The 22998-nt window shown below is 43.7% G+C and overlaps 1 protein-coding gene across 4 annotated transcripts in view; it reads right to left on the bottom strand.

Annotated features, from left to right (window-relative positions):
- Positions 1 to 19662, bottom strand: part of ndst3 (N-deacetylase/N-sulfotransferase (heparan glucosaminyl) 3) — a 40667-nt gene extending 21005 nt beyond the window's left edge. For 2 of the 4 annotated variants that reach the window (XM_027283281.1, XM_027283284.1), the window contains exons 1-5: positions 19364 to 19662; positions 16258 to 17563; positions 7226 to 7313; positions 5728 to 5882; positions 4274 to 4459 (exon numbers count right to left, since the gene is read on the bottom strand). In XM_027283281.1, the coding sequence (XP_027139082.1) occupies positions 4274 to 4459; positions 5728 to 5882; positions 7226 to 7313; positions 16258 to 17256 (1428 nt within the window). In that variant the 5' untranslated portion in view covers positions 17257 to 17563; positions 19364 to 19662. Of the gene's footprint in view, positions 1 to 4273; positions 4460 to 5727; positions 5883 to 7225; positions 7314 to 16257; positions 17564 to 17676; positions 17824 to 19363 lie in introns of those variants that run through there. The other 2 variants (XM_027283282.1, XM_027283283.1) reach the window with 2 other exon arrangements.
- Positions 19663 to 22998: the final 3336 nt, after the last annotated feature.

The raw sequence follows: 22998 nt of genomic DNA, 5'->3' as shown, positions 1-22998 counted from the left end.
ACTGTAGTACTAGCATTTGTCAAGCATCCACCTTGAGTTAGAGAGTCCTTTGGTTGATGTTAATATATATTTAGATCATTTTTATACAATAAAAAGTATCCTGCAAAATATAGACACGAAACAGAGCCCTGAATCAAGTGGTTAACCGCTGGTAAATGAATCGCTGTTTCATGAGGTCATTAAATGAATTAAATGAAGAGAAGAAGAAGAGAGGAGAAGGGAAGACGAAGGTCTTTACTGTGAACTCCTTGTGGGGCACTTCTCTCTGTGAAATAGAGAGTAAAGGCTGGGAGCGAAGATATTGGTTTATCTATAAAACACTGCAGACTCGTTCACACTCACACACACACACACACACACATATACATGGGCGAGAGAGAGAGATAGATGGACAGAGAGAGAGAGTGAGAGAAAGTGAGAGAGCATGAGAGAGAGAAGGCCACCAGAGCCACAGACACTCAGCACTATTTCACCAAACCAATTATCCACAGAGCTATAGCTCAAACTGATATAGTACATTTTAAAAAGAAATACACACACACGCACACACACACACAAGTATGCATGTTTGTGCGAGTGCACACACAGACACACACACGGCACAATCCCATATCTCAGTCTGATTTGTTCTGATACTGTGTGGGTCCAGTGGGTGGCTCTCAATCTGCTGACAGAGACACCCAAACACCAATTTTACAGCCTTAAGACAACTTCCTGTCCTCCTCTGAGCAAACAAAGATGGAGGGAGAGACAGAGGGGAAAGAGATTAATGGACGGAAATTGCGAGAAAAATTGGAAGTGAAAAAATGTGAAAGGTAAAGAAAATGGGAAGGCTGTGAGTGATGTCCCAGAGTAACTTTACGAGAGGTCAGGAGGCTAGATGAATTATCAGAATCTAAAAGCTCACTGGCCGGTTTATGTTGAAATGATTTAATATCGCACATATATACAGACACACACATCGACACACACACACACAAACTGCCTCTCAGAAAAATGTTCTGCCTCCATGAGCTAAGTTTTGAATCTGTTCTCTTTTTTTTTTCTCCTTCGCCTCTCTTTTCTATTTAGTCAGTGCAGCATGCAGTGTCTCGGAGCAAGAGATGAGTTATTTCACTATTTCTCTACACTGCTTTGCTTCTCTGTATTAATATATTTAACAATGAATACTAATGCATGTGTGTGTATTTCTGCAGCTTTGTAAAAGAATTTCATCTAGATGGATCAATGTCACTTAAAGGTACATTCAGAGGTACATCTCCAACAACCATCTGTAAACATACATGTCTCATTAATGCATGTTACTAACTAAACTTCTTCCCCCGGAGTTTCTGTGCTCTCTCGTCCAGCAGGTTCTCGTGGATCGTGGCTGCTGCTGTGTTCCTGCATGACGTCCACTACACATATTACTACTGTCATTATTGCTGCCATATCTCCATTACAGCTTATAGTTAGTTGATGATTTGCTGCTGCTGTGCATCTGTGTCTATCTCTATCACAGGTTCCACTGCTACTGTAATCATTTTATCATTTATTGTAATTGTACAATATGTGACACGTGACATCTATTGCACGTCTGTCCGTCCTGGGAGAGGGATCCCTCCTCTGTGGCTCTTCCTGAGGTTTCTTCCACCTTTTTTCCCTGTTAAAGGTTTTTCCTCGCTCAAACCGAGGGTCTAAGGACAGAGGGTGTCACTCCCTGTACAGATTGTAAAGCCTCAGAGGCAACTGTACTTTGTGACTTTGGGCTATACAAATAAAATCTGATTTGATTTTGATTTAAAGACTTTATGGTAATTAGGCAAACTCTATTAAAAGCTCCAGAACAGTTATTAAATGGACCTTTGGGGCATGATTCTTTTGAACATTCACTGTTTCCAAAAATTAAGAATAAACTGTGAAACCAAACTGAACATTTTAAGAAGCAAAATTCAACAAAAAGTCATTAATACACATTCCTTAGGGGATGGTGGCAGTGCGATGAAGTGAAGCCTGTTGTCCCTCCAAAATAAATTCTCTTGAGGGACACTGTTGGAGTGAATAAGATACCTCTGAGACCACCAACCGCAGGTTGTAATTCATAGACTTAATGTCCAGCTGTGTTTTCCAACATAACTTTCAACAGAAAACATAAAAAAGAAACATTATTTCTATAGTAAACATGTAAGTTAGCTCGCACCAGAGCATGGCAGCCGCTCTGCAGAGTCTCTAATGATGGGTGTTTCCCTCAAGTCCATTAATTTGCCCGACAAACTTTGCTCAGCTGATAAGAGATCACTCTAGATGTGATGATCAGCTTTCAGCAACAGCTTTCTAAATGTGGCCGAACTTTCCAACAAAAACTTTATTCCAGCCAATAAAACCTTTTGTCTTGAGTTTTATTTGAAAGACAGTGAGGACGAAAACAATGTTCGGAGAACAGCTGCATCCATCATCGGGGGGGGGTCGATGGTGAAAGGTAATTTTTGTTGGGGGTTTAATTTTATTTCAGCCTCTACATCTTTTCTTCAAAGGGCGTTTTCTACTTGTATAAAACAAAGATTTGACTTTTTTTTTTCCTGCTAGTTAGTTTTTTGTTGCTTTGTCAGTTTTCTTTGGGATGTTTCGTGTTGTGAAGCTTTAAATGCGGGTTTTTTGTTCGGTGTCTTGTTATTGAAGTCAGCGATTCGCTTGACGCTCATCAGTTCCTTCCTTATTGATAATGTATAATAACACATTATAGCCTGTCAAACTGTCAGCTTGAAAGAAAGTAGGATTACGTGGCATCTTTTATGACGGCGTGACGAGATGTCAAGAACTGAAAGCAGAACTTTATGACTGATTAGGAAAACTGACGCAGCTGTCTGTTCGAACGCTTTGCTCAAAACCCTGAATATGCTGGAACAACGTGGACTGGTAATTTTGGTGTCAGATGTGATTGGTTCTTTTGTCAATAAGGGAGCAGTTGTGCACACTGACAAAGAGCCTGACTGACAAGTGAATGAGGAGGAGGAGGAGGAGGAGAGACAGAGGGAGGGATGAAGACAACTTGCTTAGGTGCAACGGGTGACAAGAGTTTTATTCTACTGCTGTCTCAAACGGTGACTGATGAATTATTTATCGGAGCATGAAAGTGTAAAAGTGGCCTCGTTACTAGATCCTTATTCTCTGATGCACATCCTGCACATATACAAATATACAAGCACACACAAGTCGCCTACACACAGAAAAGCTCAACCCTTTAGCCGCACTGGGAAGCCATTAAATATTGAATCAACCTGGAGCTGAGCAGGCTGCGGTGAGACGAGGTCAAAGCATTCATATCGCACAACATACATACGCGCACGCAGAGGTTACACACCGCGAAAAGCATCATTGATTTCCTGTTTAAGACCACAAGAAAACAATCAGCGCACAATTTACTATTCAGCAAACGCTCGTTTGTACGGAGAGACAGTAGATAGAAACAGTTTTTCAGAGTGAGATCAAAGAACAGAGCGGCAGAACAACATATCCAAAGAGACTCTTGTGAGTTCTGCATTTTAGGTCGCTTTGATGCTCGAGGAATTTACGATTCATGGTTTTAATTTCAGTCACATGAATTACGCAAATAACTTTTTTTCCCCCCCCTCCTGGTGGGCGAGGATGCTCTGCAAGCAAGTGCTAGGTTTGATTCATGACCTCTGCCTGATCAATGGCGCTGTATTAAGAAAAAGCAACAGATACCATGCAGCGATTCTTCAAAGATGCACTTTGTTGTGATATTTATCACGTTTATCTGACTAACCTGCCTCTTTTTTTGTCAGACACGCAACTTTGCTTTGTCTACCGGGCCAACATATTTTAGAAAACATGTCTACACACACAGCACCAACCCTCACTCGCATGTAGGAGACACCCACAGTCACCTGCTGGCTACATTTTTACTTCCTCTAGCCCCGCGGAAGATAAAAAAAGAAGGGGAATTTTTCAAAGCGGCAAAATAGTACGAGCAATAATCATAGAGATGAAAAATATAATTTATAATGAGACCTGTGGCAGCCTTCTTGGCTCTCAGCTGAACAAAAAAAAAGAGAGATGTTCAATAATGAATACGGGTCGTTAGTCGTGAAGGTGCTAATCAATTTTCACGTGTGTGTGTGCAGAAACATGTCAATTGATCAAAGTGCATTTATAGATGTGGATGAGCACATTTGCATGTGTGTGTGTGTGTGTGTGTGTGTGTGCACTCATGATAATTCTGATGCACCCCTGAGGCTTGTTCGCAGACACGTGATTTGAACATCTCCCTCACCATGATGTTGTTGTGGATGAAGCCCTTGCGGTAGCGGGCAGGTTTAAGGTGGGGGTACTCTTCAGTGCTGGTGACCTGGATGTTCCACACACGTCTCCAAGCCTTGTACAGCTGCAGGTGAACCGGATAGACGCCCGAGTGGTGAGGGGCAACGGCGTAGCCCATGTCCACTGGGATGTTGTGCTCCTGGAGGTGGAGAACACACAAAGACGGAGGCACGGACACGTAAGTGAGGGTTACATACATAAACACAGACGTCTGAGCACATTTTACAACTCTGACAAGGGACATGGTAGCACATAAACACACGGGGCGCAGCAGTGTGACCTTGCAGAAGAAGGTTTGTTTATTACGATTCTGGCCTTCGGGTTGGGAAATTAAAAAAATATATATATTTTGTGTGAGCATGTGTATGTGTGGGAGTGCGAGGGTGGATGGTTTCTGGGTACATCTTGCAGACTGATGGTGTTGTCCTTCGCTCTGACACACACCTACACACACTGTCAAAGCTAAGCATCAGCAGTCAGGGAATGAGGGAGTGTGCTATGTATGTGTGTGTGTACAATAGAGGTTAGGGATCACACTTTATGATCACAATCACCTTCAACAACATGAACCACCACCACCACCACCCTCATTGTACTGTATGTGCCACAGGACAGCTCAGGGCGGTCATACAAATCATCTTGGCTCTCGTACTAACAAAGCTCGGGAAAACAAGACAAAGCAGAGGAACAGAAGCGCTCGACCTTGTGGACTTCAGATTAAACAGGAGGCATTAAACAGGGCTCAGGTGCCCCCATCAAAAATAAGTGCACATCCCAAATGAGATATTAACATTTTGTTTTGTTTTTTTACTAAATTAGTACACGCATTTTTACTGCTGAGGACAGAAATACACTTTACCTCTTGCTTCGTGGACTTCTTAAAAATATGTTCACATGCAACTAATTTGCATCAGCAAATATGTTCCGCAGGATACGTAACTCTATCCTGATTATGTTGTTTTACCGGCGAAACAAGGACACATTTATTTTGCACACATCTGCAAAACATTCACAGTCAATATATTTCCCGTTCTTTTCCTTAAAGTATCGTCTTGTGGAACAAAAACACATTTTAAACCCATGTACAAGACATGAAACCCAGATTCCAAGCAATTATGTTTCCTATAAAACATATAACGTATCCTATAAGCGCATTCTCCCAGCCTCTATAAAGTTAGTTAGAACAATCCCAGCATGTTGACCTGCGAACATAATATCTGTAATGTGCTGTGGCAAGGAAATAACAACAGACGTCCTTGAAGAAAATGCAATCATGGGAATCAGGCTTGATTAAAAGGACACACAAGAAGAGAGCGCAACAACCAAACAGACAGCTGCAAGAAATGTGCGTGCTTGGTGTGTGTGGAGGTGTGTGTGTGTGTGTGTGTGTGTGTGCTTGCATCTCACCAGAGCGAACTCCTTGTTGAGGACCATCTGCTCCAGCAGTGAGGACTCGTTGTGGAAGAGGTGAGGCTGCATGTGGCTCCACATGTGGGGGAACCACCAGAACTCATCCACATATTTCAACAGTAAATCGTCTCCTTCGTCCTCCTCAACCGTGCCTGCACACACACACACACACACACACACACGAATGTAAATATACACATGTGCAAGGACAAAAGGACGGGAAATAACGTGCATAAGTGCACGTTTGCAGATTCTGGGAACATTAATAATAGTTCTATATTCAACTTCACATCAGTCTAAGGTTGGAGTACATATATCACTAAGCAACTGGGTTGCTTTAAGGTCATGTTGCTAAATAAGGTGACAGTCTGATACCATGGTGATGAAAAGTGATGCCATAGCAATAACAGATGCTGTGGTAATATGTTCCATTTTCTATCAGATTTCTTCTAATTATAATTATGCTCATTTTCACCTCTATTTTTCTTTTCCAGTGTGCGCTCCTTTGTTCTCTGCTGCAGAATTTAGACACTTTAACTAGAAAATCAATAAAATCCGTCCTTGGATCCGCAGCACAGCTTTGAATGCACAGCACTATGTCACCACCTCGCAAATATGCCTATATAAATATAACTCTGTAACTCAACATCTAGAGATGGTGTAAGATTTTTTTAATGATGACTAGGGCAACTTCACATAAACCCACTATAAGCTACAGGAGCCGCGTTGGATTGATTAGTCCCGCTAAGACCACTGTGCTGTGATTTCATCCCTTCTTCAGTACATTTGATTTGATACTTAGTTTAGTGCTGACTTTAAGTGGAATAGTCCTTATGTCGTTTATTTATATATATGTTTTCTTATTGTAAATAACAGGATTTGCTGCGGCACACAGATCTAAACTGAAGGCTGTGAACATTTATCTTACACTGAACATTTTCTAACAAATATATGAGGCACTGATTTTCCATCACAACCACTTACTTTTAGAAGAATTGTGCTATTTAGATTTCAACATAATAATAATAATAATAATAGGCTTCTCTTATTGACACAGAGGAGCACTGGGGAGCGTCTAAATACATTTTTCAATTGATGGGTACCAGAAAGGTACCAAAAGCTATGAATGTGAACATTTCCATTAAAAAAAAAGATTTTATTCTTCATCACAAGACCAAATATTGTTTGAGGATATTCAGCCCCGCAAGGTCTGTGCGAGACCTTTAGAAAAAAAAGAGTCCAAAGATAAATTGAAAATAAAAATGAGAGACAAGATTTTCATATAAAAATTGCTGTACATGCTACATTAAAACCAGTGTGTAGATCTTTTTTTTAATAAAGCAGCTGAATATCTTAACCTGTGTTGTTTTGCCATGTTCAAACCAAACAAAAAAACAAACAATGATTTTGCTCTGTTTTATAGCTTTGCTCATCGTATTCATATTTCTTTTAGAAACTGACTTAAATATGGGAAAGCACATAAACAAAAACACACCCGTGTGGTAGAACTTCCCAGAGAAGCCCAGGTTGAAGGTAAAGTTGGAGATCTGAGAGCGCAGCTGTCTCTGAGTGTCGAGCAGAACCTGTCGAAAGAAAGAACGGCAGCATTAGTGACAGAATCGCACTCAACCCCCTTCAACAGTATATCAGGTTCATCTCTCCCCAGCCTGCATTTGCATAGATAAACACCTGATCTGTCTGATTCTGGTCTTATGCCTCTCTGTTGTATATTTAAGTGAACGCTGCTTCCTCAGATAACTATCATGACGCCTGTGCGTGCTCATCACTGCTTATCTCGTGGCTTGACACCAACATGCTGTTTGCTGTGGTGTGTTTGGTTTATTTTGGTCGAGGTGTTCCAGTGGTTGTTGTCCCCGTCCCTTAAAGTTACCTCTCTGGGTTTTCAATACTTGAATCAGGATTTTTCCTCCACTTATTTAATGACTTCATTAGTTTACTGGCCTTTAAACAAAGACTCCGTAATGAGTGTTAACTAAAGAGAGTTGCACTCTCGCGCGCACACAGTCGCGCACACCGACGGTAATGCGAGTTAATGAAGGTCAGTGCATTAGTAGCCTCTGGAGGGTGGACTAATAACCCCCGCACACACTCCTCCCTTCTCATCATTCTCTCCATCCATCCCTAACATTACCAAGTGAAACCCCGCATCCTCCCCCTACCCTCCTTCCTCTCCTTCCTCCCTCCTCTTCCACCGCCTCCTTTCTTTTTTCCGATTCTCTCACTCTCTTCTTCCATCCTCCCGCTTCTGAGAACCTGCAATCGCCTCTCTGCCCCCCCCCCTCCCTCCCCTTCCCCATTTGTCTTCCGCCCCACCCCACCCTTCTCTGAACCTCCATCTCTCCCTCGCCTGCTCCGTGAAAATGTCACATTCTCAGGAGACGGGGCTGTTCTAATTTGAAAGGAAGGCTGAAGCAGCATGGAGGAAAGATCTCTCTCTCTCTCTCTCTCTCTCTCTCTCTCCTTCTCTTGCACTCTCCCAGCCCATCTTCCTTTCCACCGTTGCACTTAGCGCCGTTTGCTCCCGCACAAATATTTTGTTTATCTCTGAAACTCTTATAATTCTTTGTATATTATAGTCAGTCTGGGTCTTTTCTGTTGGGCACCGTGCCACATCTCTATTACCAATCTTTGTCATGCTGCTTTTAATCGATCCCCGGGAACCCTGCCTGATTTACGAGACCTGAGCAGCTGATGTCAGAGCTAAGAATCGTTTCCAGGCACTCTTTGTCTCCCTCTCCTCCTGCATGTGTGTGTCCCAAACTAACAAATATACAGACACATGCATAGAGTGTCTTCATTAGCTCTAATCTAATGGTGTTGAAGATGGCTGCACGCTGACAGATGTGCACAGCTTCCTAATCTGATCCCCTGTCTCCTCTGTTATGACATCCTCTACATCTTGCACACACACACACACACACACACACAGACTCGTGTTTACTTAGCCATACACTGGCAAATGTGCGGATACAAAGATTTAAAGAATTAAATTAAGTTTGTAGCTGAGTGCTTTGCATTGTAACTCAATATACACTCCCAGATGCACTCGGTCAAAAACAAAAATGCATTATTAACACGCGTGTCGGTATCCGTGATGTTTGGCGTAGGTGTGTGTCCAAGTGTGCGGCGTGCTCATTTGTATTCTGCTACCTAACGTCCGTGGCAGAGAACAGAAGAGCCACGCAGGACATTTTTTGTGATGTGTCAGTGACTCACAGTCACAAATGACCACACGGGAACTGATGCTTTTGCATGTTTTAGCCCTTTTTTACCACGGCGGTGAGCATATTGTCACCTTTATTTCCCTCCGGGGAAAATTAGGTGTTCATTGTGCAGTAATGCTGCACGTTCTGCCATCAGAGACGCGATAGTTGACTGTTGTGCTGACAAGTGAAGAACACCGAAGGTCACGTGAGCTCATTTCTCGCACTAAAGAAGTTGTTGTTCAGCAGGCGAAATCTTACCGAGAATAGCACTAACAAGAAGAGTTTCCCGAAACGCTCGCCGTTTGCAACTGCAGCGCTGATTATGAAACTTTCACAGGCAACAAATTGCTCACTGTGATGGATCAGCTTTCTCGGGCAAGTTACAAGTGTCTGCAAAGTGCTTTTGAAAGCATTTGAAAGATGTATTATGGAATAGGCTGCGTTTAATAGATAAACTTTACAGCTTACTGATTTCATTTTAGTTTGTGGGGCAAGTCTAACACAGGAGGAGACAATGAGGAGGAGAAGCAGAGAGAGATTTTTATTTCTCAACAGTAATTTAACCAATCAATGAATTCATTCAGTTCCTGTTTGATATAAAAATATATTTTTTTATAATTCAATTTGGAATTTTGGTTGACTTTATCATACTGTCCTGAACATACTTGATGAATGAATCATATACTTGAACTTTTGCACACCATCTGGTGAATGCTTTCTCTTCTTTCCATTTTAACAGCATGTTGTATGTTTATTTATATCTTCTAAAACCTACTATTCTAGATTTTTATCTTCCTTATAAATTTCTATTAATGTTGGTTATGCACCAATGAAAATCTACTTGGTAATAAAAATGATTCTAAATTTGGGTTGCCCGACCACGTTTAAAAAATCAGAAGCGTTCATGGCTTTAAATCTGGGAAAACGGCGCACAACCTCAGACAGCCGCTCCTGGAACGCATTCATGGTGTTGTACTTGGTTTTTTCACATGACAAGTGACAGAAATAGTTGTGTAAAGAATTTTTAAAAAGACAGAGAACTTCAAACTCTGGTGGCTTTTCCCACCTCGGCACAGCTGTCTAATCACGGCATAAAGTGAGTGTGAATGTTGGATTTTCTGGTTTTGGAAATCTGCAGAAACGATCGGACACGGCTCTCCTAATCCAACGTCGTAAAGTTGCGAGGGGGAGGGGATTTTTATTTTTATTTTTTTTCTGAAGCTTTTAAACCATCCGACAAGCATTTCTGGAGAAGTATACTGGCAGCTTAAGTAGTTATTTAATCTATTTTATTACTGTGTGTCCAATCCAGAGGTTCTCCAGACAACAAGCACAAGGTTTGTTTGACAGATGCAATAATAGCATCATAAAATCTGCACTTATTATTATTCATAACACAACCGCATCAGGATACCACAACCACAGCAATAGTAACAGGATGTTTTGTTAACACCTGAGTAAACCGAAAACAACGTGCCGGGTAAATTGTGGCAGTTTACTGTCTTCAAACTGAAGACCTATTCATGAAAACTTATTCTCAGGAATAGACAGCTATGGGAGGATTACTGTACATCATCACAATAGTCTGGGTACACACTATGCCCAGAAATAAAAAGGTGTCTTGGTCAGAAACTCATGGAACATATGACAAAATACTAACTTTTGGCTCTGAGGGACGGTGAAGTCTCCTCCTGCTGTTTTTTCTGAGAGCAGATCTGGGAGAATACAGGTCTTTGAGCAATATGGAGCCAATCTGTGCACTGGATACTGAGCTCAAAGCCTGGGGTGGCTTTAAAATGGGCCATAAGACATACTTCATGAGACAGAAGAGAGGGATTTAGATTAGCAGGAGGTGGGACTGTGTGAGAGATCTTCACAATCCTTACTGATGAAAGTAAATACATACACTGCAATTAGCGGCGAGCGATAGCCCTCATTCCTGTGCCTAATCCCACAGCTGCCTAACACCGCTAGCGTCAGATGCAATGCCAGTTTGTTTTCTGTGTATGCGAGAGTGATGGCGGCTGCTGCTGCTGCTGCGCGTTCGTGTGTTATCGCATGTGTGTGTGTGTGTGTGTGTGTGTGGTAAGCGCTGGAAGAGGCGCCAAGTGGATGTTGGGGTTCAAACAGATGGGAGACAGGCATCTGGACAGCTGGCATTCACCGCCTTTCACAAACCCTTTACACCATCCACCTCTCCACCATATCCTCATTCTGTCATCCTCCCTTCTTTTCGTTTTTTTTATTTTCACAGCTGTAAGCCTGGCTGTGAAATCCATAAAAAAATAAAAATAACAAAGCAATTATAAAATAACTTATGTGCAAACAGATTCGAAGGCGGTTTGAAAGGAACCGGGGAAAAAAAAAACAAATTATGGGCTTTAATTCTTGTGCAAAAGCAGGTCAAAGTTCTTGTTTCATCTACACAAGTGCATGTAGTTGTGTGTATGTGTGTAAACGCAAACACTAGACCAGCAAATTTAACTGGGTCAGGCATCTCTATTTGATGAGCAGGAAGAAGCGCTTTACCAGTTAATGCCAGTCTTCCTTTTGCTTACTCTTCCCTTCTCTGTTTCACTTCCAGTCTCGCTTGTCAGATTCAAGTCCATGTAGCTTTTAAAAAATAAAAAAATAAAAATATATTGGAGCATTTTTTACAAAATCATGTATTCACTTGCATTCACAGATCCAGGGTACTTGTGATTGCTTTGGCATCGCTATACTTACACTAAATTCTACTTGGCAGCCCCTCAAGGATCTTTGAGTTTTAGTGATTGCTGTGACCGCAAAAAAAAAAAAAACTGCCTCATTTTGTGGAAAGAAAATGCATGGCACAAAGCCACGCTCTCAAGAGTGGATTTGAAGTAAAAAAAACAGGAGCGCTGACAAAAATTGTTAATTAAACAGAAAGAGTTATTAAGATAATTTTCTTGTTGACGGATGATATATACGATGACTGTACTTTTTTTTTTGTGGCGTCATAGAAAATGAAACCCAACCGGTGATACATAAACATGTAACAGCCTTTTTTTTTCTTTTCTGTCTGATAACGCAACTGTAAAACTCCTCTTTCCCCCCCCGCAGGGCTGACTGTGATAATTTCACTTGTCCAGAATTGAGAGCAGATGTCGGGAGGCATCACGCTGGAAGCAATATCCTGTTTCCACTCTGCTGTCTTACGTGTCATCTTCTTTTCTCACCTGCAACTTTGTCACTTTAAAAACCATTCGGATCTAAGACCTGAGGTTTCTTAGCGAGGGGTGCAAGCCCACGGATTAAACGGAGGAGGTCGTGTGACAAATTAAAGAAAAAGAAAGTCGTGTGCCTTTTGTAACAAAAATCTTTTCTTCTTTTTTTCTCTGATTTCTTTCTCTCTCCGCTGGTTTTCCAATCTTTTCTCCACTGTTTATGTCTTTCTTTCATTACTTATGTAATAGAATTTGGCAAAGTAATAAACGGATATGAAATGAGCTCGGTTCCATTGACTTAAGTGGCAAATATGCATCATACTTAATTAGGTCTAAAGATTAACTCTAAGTAGGACTGCACAATAAATTCCGGGCTGCTAAGCCATAAGACCATTTTGTGTAATTCTTTTTCTTTTTTTTCCCGTTGTTTTCAATTTTAGGTCATTGCTAGAATAAAGTGCTCATGAAGAAGCACGTAGCCTATACATGAATACTCTTCATCTCGAGTGTCCCATTGTCCGTCCACCTCCGCACACATTCCACGGTGCAATAATCTGTAAAATAACTCCCCTCCAGCTGAAAAAGACGTTAAAATCAGCTTCCTGTTTGGACGTAAGGGGGGGAAATAACATCCGATGGAATGTTAGGCCACATGAAAGTAGCAATTATTTGACTTGCCAAATTAAACACGGTAATGAAATTGTGAAAACGGCCCCACTGAGTCTTTGGAAACGCATGTTTTAATCTTATTTAGCCAGTTATTTCCTTCCGGAGGGGGGGTTCAAGAGAGACTGTCTGCCACGATATACAATGTGTAAAACGCAGGATGACAGTTCTATCTAACTTGCACCCGTACAAACATGTTGAGAATTTGCAGAAAGGTTCCCGAGCTGATACCTGTGCATATCACCGAGCCCGCTTACCTTCCTTTGAATACATAAAGTCTAGTTCAAGTAAATACAGCACTGTGTGCGAAGAGAGTGTGAGTCTGGGACGCTTGTACAGTATGTGTGTTCACATGTGTGTGTGTGTGTGTGTGTCCTCTCAACTTAGATGACACTGCTTCAGAAAGCACCTTGGGGAGGAAAAGAGTGGGAACAGGTTGAGAGAGAGAGAGAGAGAGAGGTTTAAGGGAGGAATACAAATAGGCCGGAGATAGTGATCAATGACACGGGCGAGGAAAGGGGAGCGGGGAGGAAGGTGAGCGGTGGAGGAGGTGGTGGAAGGAGGGATGCGATAAAGAGGGATCTGAAGATGAGAATCGGACACCTCCCTAACGACCACTCCGAGGAGGCGAGGAGAGGAGGAGGAGGAAAAACCTACACGCATGAATTAATAAAAAAAACACAAGCAGCAACCGGCAGGCGCGTATCATTGATGAGAGGTTTTTTTTTTTGACTGGCATCATCCCTCATTTTGAGAAATGTCATCCATGGGGTGCCTCCCTGTGAATCATTTTAATAGAGGAAATTCAGCTGTGTGTGTGTGTGTGAGTGTGTGTGTGCAGCCAGGAGGAGGTGGGGGGGTGTAGGTATTGTTTGTCACCAGATGAACTCGTGGGGTGAGACTAATGAAGAGTGCCGAGAGAAGGAGGGAGGCTTTTTAATTGGCCCCTCTCTCTCTCTCTCTCTCTGTCTGTCTCACTCCTCTTCTCTTCTTCTCGTGGGGAGAGCAGGAGATTGAATGTTGGCTTTACTGAGGTAAGGAGGGATTTCTACTATTGGCACTGCAAACGCCGTGTCCTACTAATTGGTCAATAACACATCCTGCCACATATTGTAATGCAGCGTTAGGCGTAAGCTGTCTCTGAAGCGCTGTGGGGATGAGAGAGGATTTACATTTTCACATGTCATTCGTCGAGATACATTCGTGACTGATATTTGCCAATAGATGCCTCGATGAAATGAGGATGAACTCGCAGAGAACTTGTAGAGGTTTGTTTGGTCTGTAAAAATAGTCAGTCACCCAGATATAACCTGAAGACAATCGACTTATGTTGTTCCCTAAAGCTTTCATCTACACCCGGTGGATTTTACACAACCTCAGCTCATACATCTGTGCACACGTCTTCCTTTCATCATAAAACAATCCCTTTGATTTCGTCAAACATTCATCTTTTTCTCCTCCAACTAAATGAAATCCCTTCAGCTGTCACCTCCACCCGAAGCTAGACGTATATTTGGCCGTCTAATATGAGTCATCGTTTGAGCAGCTATGCAAAGAAGGGGAACTACTTCCGTCTAAGAATATTTACCGTTTGACGTTTTGCAGAAGTATGAATGAAACCGTTCGATGCCACATGATTATGAACGTAGATATTTACTCCTGTCACCTAAAACGAGCTTTCAGGCTGTAGTGTGACGACTCTACCTGAGGCTCTACAAATCACCATATCCCTGCTCCTCTGCCTCCCCTCCTCTGGTTCCCTCTTTTCCCTTCAGCATTTTGTTTCTCTGAAATCACAAACTTAGCTGTTAGCTTTTCCCCTAGGCGCCGTACACCACCTTCCCCTCCCTCCCTCCTTTCCCTCCCAACTCTTTTCCCTTTTTCCCCTCCTCCTCCCCTTGCTCTTCCTCGCTGTGATTGCCAACTATCCTGAAGGAGAGAAAAAAAAGAAATGTGGAAGGAGTGTGAATGTTTCTTTTTCTGCCTCTCTCTCTCTTTCTCTCTCTCTATCTATTTCTCCATCTCCACTTCTTCCTCCATCTCCCTGTCCTTCTGTTATGGCACTGGTTCATCCTCATGTATATTTATGCTACAAAGCTGAAGAGTCAGGCAGACTTAAAATGAAAACTCAAACTGGAGAGTGTGTGCTCATTTCGTGGATGTGTATGTGCACACGGGTATGTGTGTGTGTGTGTGAATATGAACTCTTTTATCCTTTTTGGATACAAGCATCTTTTTTATATTCAAGGATGGAATTCCTCTCCACTTCACCACCCACTGCCCTTCTGTTTTCTCTAGCCTCCCCCATTCCTCTCATCTCCTCCCCATGTTTCAGCCACAGACAGGTGGCTGGGGTTTTATTTTTTCTTTCTTTGCAGCGCCTGACGGGACAGGTGTCAGCCATTGACGGGAAGTGACATTCTAATCTAAAGTAGTGATTCAGAAAAAACGCCCCCACACACACATATACTTTGCTATCATGTGTATCCTGTGGCTGCAGTGAGACAGGCAGACGCCTCTGGGTTTAGCTCATGCACATCAGTGCAAATCAGCATAAATCTTACCTGTCCACATACAACACACTCCCACACGTGAAAACCAAACCGAACACAATTTGTTTCTCTTGAGTGACCCTGCAGCGAGGACGCAGTGGGAGAATGTGGCCGACGGTTTCAAACAAAAATTCCTTGTGCGAGGAGAGTTTTATCCACACTCCAACACCTGAGCTCTTTTAAAAAATATATTAAAATCCATCAAAACTCAAGGTTTAAATGTGCGAGTGTGTGTCTGTGAAGCTACACAACCAAGTATTTATATATATATATGTGTGTGTGTGTGTGTGTGTGTGTTTGCTCATGCAAGCGTGTGTGTTGAAACAATAGCTGTCTTGAGAGGCGGGCTGCACGGCTGACTCTCCTTTAGTTTCCCTCAGAGGAGGAACGTGGGAAAAGAGGAATAAGTGCCATTCATCTTTCACTGGCTCATTCACTCACCCTTTCTTTCTTTCTCTCATCTCTCCTCTTTCTCTCTTTTCACTCCACGTCTTTGTTCCTCTTAAATGGCCTCTTTACTTCTGGCTAAAACCTCCATTTGAGATAAATACCCTCTCGCTGTACCCCCAACACATATGCGCTTGGTATACAACACACACAGACATGCACACACACACACACAAGCTTTCTAAAATACTCCCTTGGCACACCTGTGCCTGAGCTAAAAATCCCTGGAAATACTCTCCAGGTGAAAGATATTTGCCGAGGCTTACATAGCAATAAGTAAACATTCCTTATTTTCACAAACTGCGCTGTCATTAATTACTGTTCTCAGAAGATGACAGCAGAATTAAAAATCTAATCCAACACCACTGACCCGACATGATTTCGTCCTTTCTATTCCATTCTCTCTCCCTCTGCTGCACATCATCACACGCCCATCACCCTCAATACCTTCACATCCTTGGTGTTCATGCGCGTTCCTTCCTTCCCCACGAAAATGTCATCTATATCCACCAGTATGTGCCGGTCCAGACCCAAAGTAAGCTTCCTGTTAGTGAGATAGGAGATGGCGTCCACCAGGATGAGTCTATGGAGCCAGTATCCCAGTCCTTGGCCAAATAATACCCTCCTGACTCCGTCATAAAGTCCCATGTCCTGTACCACAGTGGCTTGGAGACCTAAGCTAAAGCCAGGCCCAGGATTATCGCCGCTACCTGCCCCTGCTCCATCCTTGGCCCTTGCGTGCAGCACAGCCTGGTAGGTGGAGTGATTGGAGGAGAAGGAGGTCCAGTCCTCACCAGGTAAAGCCCCTCGATCTGTGCCGGGCTTGGTCAGGTGGAGGAGTGGTGAGCTAGACACCACACAGCAGTCCCAAAGTGCCTGGTTGGTCCTGAGTACCAGCGGGAGGCCTCGGAGTTTGAGGAGAGGTGGGGAGTTCTCCGTGGAGCGGTAGAAGCCTATGATGCCCACTCTGTACTCTGTGCAGTACTGATGCAACAACTGTCTGTTCCACGTGTCTGCATGTGCATATTTTAATAGATTCTCATAAATGATGAGTGAATATCGTCCGCGGCCTTTCTCCGTCAATGGCGGAAGATCGCCCTTCCCTGAGGCGATCTCCATTCGAAACTGGAAGTGTGCCGACTCCAATATAGCCACGATGTCCTGACCCAGCTGAGAGTACTGGGACTCCACCAGCACCAGCACCACCGGATCAGTGTGGACATGTGTGTGAGGGGGGTTCGGAGGGTAAGGGTATGGAAGTTGATGGTACGGGGACATGGACAGAGGTTGGGCGCATGCAGGTTCGGGGGATTGTCCAAGCTGCATGGAAGGGGAGGAGTTCGTAAACAGAAAGTAAGCCGAGAGGAGGAGGGAGAGGAGACAGCAGGAGGCCAGCAGGAGCAGGAGCCGACGCAGGTGGCGACGGAATCGCACGGCCACCGTCATCGCGACGCAGGGAGCTGTTGCACGTAGCAGACGGGGGATATCTCTCTTTTATTAAAGTTTGCTAGAAGAGTCTGTGTGCACCAGTTTAAGGGTTTGAGGAGCCCGAGAGATTATCTATGTGGGGGTGAGAAAGGGGAGCAAAGCCACTCAGGGGTGTGTCATGTCACCATGGCAGGTGGAGAACGGAGCTGCGCCGGATGTTGGGGAACAAAGGTCTTCATTGAGGAAAACGCGGTCGAGGTACTCTCTCCTTCGAAATCCTCGCGGAGGAATCACATGCGGAGACGGCGCGAGTGATGATTAATGCCTGCAGAGAAAGGGGACAAGGAGAAAAGAAGAAAGAGTGAATTTGGTGGGCAAGGTTGAATAGTATGCATTAGTTCTCTGTGTGCGTGCTCGCGGGGGTGTATGTGCGTGCACCTAGGCTGTGCCACCCTGGGGAATGCGAGGGCACAGCTGGTAACTACAGAGCTGATTGAAAACAACTTGCATCCTTAGGGCTTATCCAACCTCTGGCACACACACACACATGCACAAAGTGACACTACAGTTAAAAGCACAAACACAAAAGTCAATCGTCGCAAATAAACAACAGCTGGTTGTGTGGTAATATGCGGGGAGGTGGATGGAAGCTCAACTAATCAGTCCCATAAAGCTCTACAGAGGATTCCTCTTATTGCGCCAAACTCCGTGCACTTCTGTCCTATTTCTGAACCTAATCATCTGAAATACCACAAAATTAGAGTTGGAATCCTTTTGCCAGGAGCACTAATCTGGGAGGGGGGCCCATGACAGTACAGAGGAAATGGAGAGGAAGAGAGAAAAGTGCAAAAATGAGAGAGACGGAGTAAAGGAGCAGAGAGAGAGAGAGAGGAACAAAATGCAATGAATTATAGAAAGAGACAAAAAAGACCAGGATTAGCATCTTAATGTATGTGCCGGGAGCCAGGGAGAAGAAAAGATCCCACAGCATCTCTTTCTCTCTCTTTTCTCTTTTACGCCTCACTCTCCCCCTCTCTATCTTTCTACACCCCCCTTTTTTTTTCCTCCTCTCCCTCTGTCTGTTTGAATATCAATAGTCCTCCCTCACGTTCACCCATCTTTCTCTCCTTGTTCCTCGCCTTTAGAGAACGCGTGCGGAGAGAAGGTCACAGGGGAAAGACTCCAGTCGTATTCCTGCAACATGAGACCAGAAAATGAGAAAAGAAAGGGAACTCTAAATAGATTTCTTTATGGCCGGCACAGAGCAGGATTTAAGTGGTCATATTTTTCTTTTTTTGTTGTTGTTAAATAAAATGTGTGTCATCTTAATTGGTACTTAATTGAATGCACTAATTCGGCTGAATCTCTTCTGTGGCATTAAGAAAAAAAAGAGCTTACGCTGACCCATTCTCAGGAGGACCTTCATCCAAATTGATATTTTGATATTTCAAATGATGGGAAAACAACATCAAATCTGAGGTGAGTGCTGGTTTAACCTGTTACCAGAGGTATGCATGCGTCTGGCTATGAAGAGCCACAGGAGGGCGCTGAAATTGGATTAGCACAGGAGACTTCACATGGAAGTTTTACTGTCTCTTGTCATTTTAATAACTAAAACTCCCGGCGGTGCTCTAAATCATGCAATGTGAAAACAAGCTGCATGCAAGATGTTATTTTTTTTCATGCATTTCATGGAGTGGGTAAAACAAAGTTTTAAATTTGAATTAAAACATAAAATTGCAAGACAAAAAATCTCCACAACTTCTGAAAAAGGAAAATGTGTTTTCTGTTTTTAAATCAGTGGTCACGATATGAACTGTCACCCTGTGTGTGCAGCCTGATCGTTTCTGAACGCTGCTTAAATCATCCAACGTTAATTAAATTAAATTAGAGTGACGGGTCGCGGTGTTAAGTGTAGGATAAACACTGAAGAGTCTGCAGGAATCAAACTAAAGTGATAAACCGTCTCCCTGTTCTGTTCGGATGAAAAAACCCGCAGCATGAACATCGCTCATTATTCTAACGGGCTGAAACATGAACTCAAACTAACAGCGGATCCTTCATCCCGGTCTCCGTCGCTTAAGTTTACGTTAAGAAACGAGCACCGACCGACTCGCCCACTTACCTCTTACCGAGGATGAGGCGCTGTCGTGCGGGGAAGAGGCGTGACGGAAGAGCGGCGAGTGTGATGCTGCTTCGGGTGGGTCCGGGGCTCCGGTCTCGGTGGCGCACCACTCCCGTGTGTTTTGGATGCTGAAGCGTTGTGCCATCTCTCTCTCTCTCTCTCTCTCTCTCTCTCTCTCTCTCTCTCCTCCACTAGAGCAGCAGATGCAGGCAGCCAGAATGAGCCTCCTCCTCTCTCCTCCCCCCTTTCATCATTCTTCTCCTCTTTCTCTTCTTCTTACGCTCGTCTCTCTCTCTCTCTCTCTCCCCCCTCCTGCTGTCTCCTCCTCTCTCTCCCTCTCTCTCTCCCGCTATGTGCCCACTTCTCTCTCTTTCTCAATCTCTGCTTCTTAAAAGGTGGAGATTACGAGCAGCGAGCGAGCAGACGGGGGTAGCACCGATATCGGGCTGCCCGTTAACGACTGACTGCCGTGCGTAAACTGCCGTGCGTTTTTAAAGAGCGCCTACACAAGTGGAGGCGATCGAGCGATCGAGGGAGAGGGAGAGAAGGGGAGGGGGCTCGATTTGATTGACACAAACAGCCTTTTTTCTTCCATGGGCATCACGGAGCCCGGTAAAAGCTCACGGCCCGTTAGTTGGTGTTAGTCGGATGAGGGATGTCACACACGGATACGCACCGGTGCAAGTTAATGGCGCGCCTTGCTGATCTCTCTCTCTTTGCACAAGTTGTACTACTCAGGGATAAAAAGGGAGGCAGGAGAAGGAAGCAACACTTTGACTGTAGCTGCTGTTTCACCCAATCAAGGATGGCATCAGTCATGGGAACGAATACAAGAACATTCCTGATGTTCACCATCCACGCACACTCACCCCCAACATGTGATTCAGCCTCATTAGGCCTACTTCTGCGGTGTGTCAATCAAGCAGCCATGGCATGTCAATCACGCAGAGTTTTTTAACTTGATTAGGTGTTTCCTTTCTCCCTCACTACTAGTTCATCAATCTCACTAAACTACTTTGCACTGACACACACTCACTCACACGAGAGTCTCAATGGAGCTGGTGGGCCCCCTCATTCACATTGTAATGGCCTTACAATAGAGCTTATTTAGAGTGTGTGTGTGTGTGTGTGTGTACGCAGTGTGTGTTTGAGAGAGAGGAAAGTGTGAAGAAAATGTATGAACCCAGAGAAAGACAGAAACACAGTTGTGCTGTCAGCTCCCAGAGGGTGACGTTTGGGGCCCGTGGTTGAGGGCTACATACAACGTTAAGCGCCTGGATCCACATGCAAACACACACACACACACACACACACACACACACACACACAGCAAACACAGAGGACCATTTTCATCATGTATCATGTTCCTTTTACTTACCAGTTAGTTAGTTTGAAGACATTCTGGGGTCCCTCTCCCCTATATTTGTGCCTCTCAGGTTAGTGTGATGACTGTAAGCAGTGGTGCCGAGATACAGAGCCTGAATGAAACATAACAGCCAAAATATCAGGCTCTACAGAATGGAACCCGGGGATAATGAAGGTTTGAATTGGAGTGCGATTGTGTTTGTATGTAAATTAGTGTCAGTGGGTGAAGTGTAATTAGAGAGGCTGTTCACCCATTTCCTTCACATTACGAGCAGAGTACCACTTCTGCTATGGCGGGGCTGGTTGGATACAATAAGCCAGAAAAAAATAATCTAGACAGCTGCACATAGGCCACAGCGTAGGCTATAATTTCCATGCATGTGTGTGTTAACCCCCGAAAGACAAACAATCATGCACAGACGCATAGAGTGTGTAAGCATACGGTGACTCTGACAAACACACACCCCCACAAACTGACACACACACACACACACACACAAGCCTGGATGTACAAAACATTGGTTCACAAGCAAGCCTGTGGTATACACACACCGAACGCAAGGATGCAGTCACACACACACACACACACACACACACAAACGTGGGAGCACACGCAACAAAGAAGCAGAGATGTGAAAAGTGTCTGAGCTGCCATGTTCAACTAGCACTCTGACAGTTAAACAGAGGCGAGCAACAGACAAATGACAGAGAGCAAGAGCGAGCGGGAGAGGGAGAGAATGCTCGTTGTCTTCATCAGAGGCTTTTTGTTAAGTGAGAGATAAGAGAGGAGGAGCGACCGATTCCCCCTCTTCTCTCTCTCCATCTCTCTCTCTCTCTCTCTCTCTCCGCTGAGAGCTAAATGGTGGCTCTGTGACTCTCTCTCTCGTCCCGTACGAGGCCTGAAGAGAGCAAATGGAGCTGGAGTGTAAAAACAGAGGGGAAAGGCATTATCATCACGACGCATCGCCATCATCCCAGGAGTCAGAGCAGGAGGCATCCACACAGTGAGAACACCCCCCACCACCACCACCACCTCTAATTAAAAACAAAAACAAAACACTGGACAGATTGTTGCATGTACTCGTGCTGAATACATACTAGACCCCGAGCCCTGGCAGTAATAATGATACTCTTCTTTCCTGGCTGTTTCCAGGATCTATGGCTCAAACCAGCAGCTCTCTGAGATGCATCAGCTCTTTGCCTCCCACAGTGTAAACAACAACAACAACAACAACAAGGACAACGATGAGCTCGAGCTTTGCTTAGGTGTGCTGGATGCTTGATGCCGTTGCTATTTTAATTATTCTTGCTACTTCTTCTTTGTGTGTGTGTGTGTGTGTGATCGAACCACCTGCCCACTCCTGACCCCCTCCCCGTTCCTGGAAACATTGATAGATAGATGTTCTCTTAAGAGCTCTGAGGGCTAAGTGAAAGCTGTGCCCCACCACCACCACCCGCCCCATCCCCAAGCACATTAGAGGGAATATCTTTTGGCCAATCAATACAGTGCTTACAGATTGATAAGGCAGCGATACCCCTGTGCACACACACACATACTCTCTCTCTCGCACACACACACAGAAAGAAATAAAGATATTTTCTTCTTCCATCTTCCATGGGTTCTAGTGTATAGAATAACCAGACCTAAATCAATCTATTACTGGAATGCTGCCAGTTGCAGGATTACCATAGCAACATAAGCCAGAAAACTATATTCCGCTATGAAAATAATATCAAATGTACTCTTTCTTTAACTAATCCACCCCTCAGTGTAACATGATACTCGTATAGAAGGCCTATATGCATTGCTTTGATATGAATTAAAAAAGGAATTCGCTGAAAGTAGGGGCCCGGTTTGCACGATTCATACATAAAAAGCAACAAATAAAAGCTGCTATAAAAATAAAAAGATAAATAAATAATTTTGCATTGTATGATTGGACATTATGCATTTGTTTTTCCATCATCACTTTGAAAATGAATGCTCTCTATATGTGCACATGTAGAAACTGTTTCAATATATATGTTTTTATCGTCATTTAAATCTTCATAAATCATGTGCTTTTGGTTGATAGTGAAAGCAAAGTAAAAGTAGTTAGTGGTCAGGGTGAAAAAAAACTAAACAAAACACCCCGTACCTACAGTTCAACCGCACACATACGTGAGTACTATCATAGTAGTGCCTTTAGGTACGTGTGTGTTTTTCTGCGTAACTCATTGAAAGACAGGATGTGGTTCGCCAATAAGAACATAGTTTTTGACATATTCGG

Source organism: Larimichthys crocea, chromosome X (assembly GCF_000972845.2).
Source record: "Larimichthys crocea isolate SSNF chromosome X, L_crocea_2.0, whole genome shotgun sequence".
Taxonomy (NCBI): domain Eukaryota; kingdom Metazoa; phylum Chordata; class Actinopteri; family Sciaenidae; genus Larimichthys; species Larimichthys crocea.
This window is presented reverse-complemented; position numbering and strand designations above follow the sequence as displayed.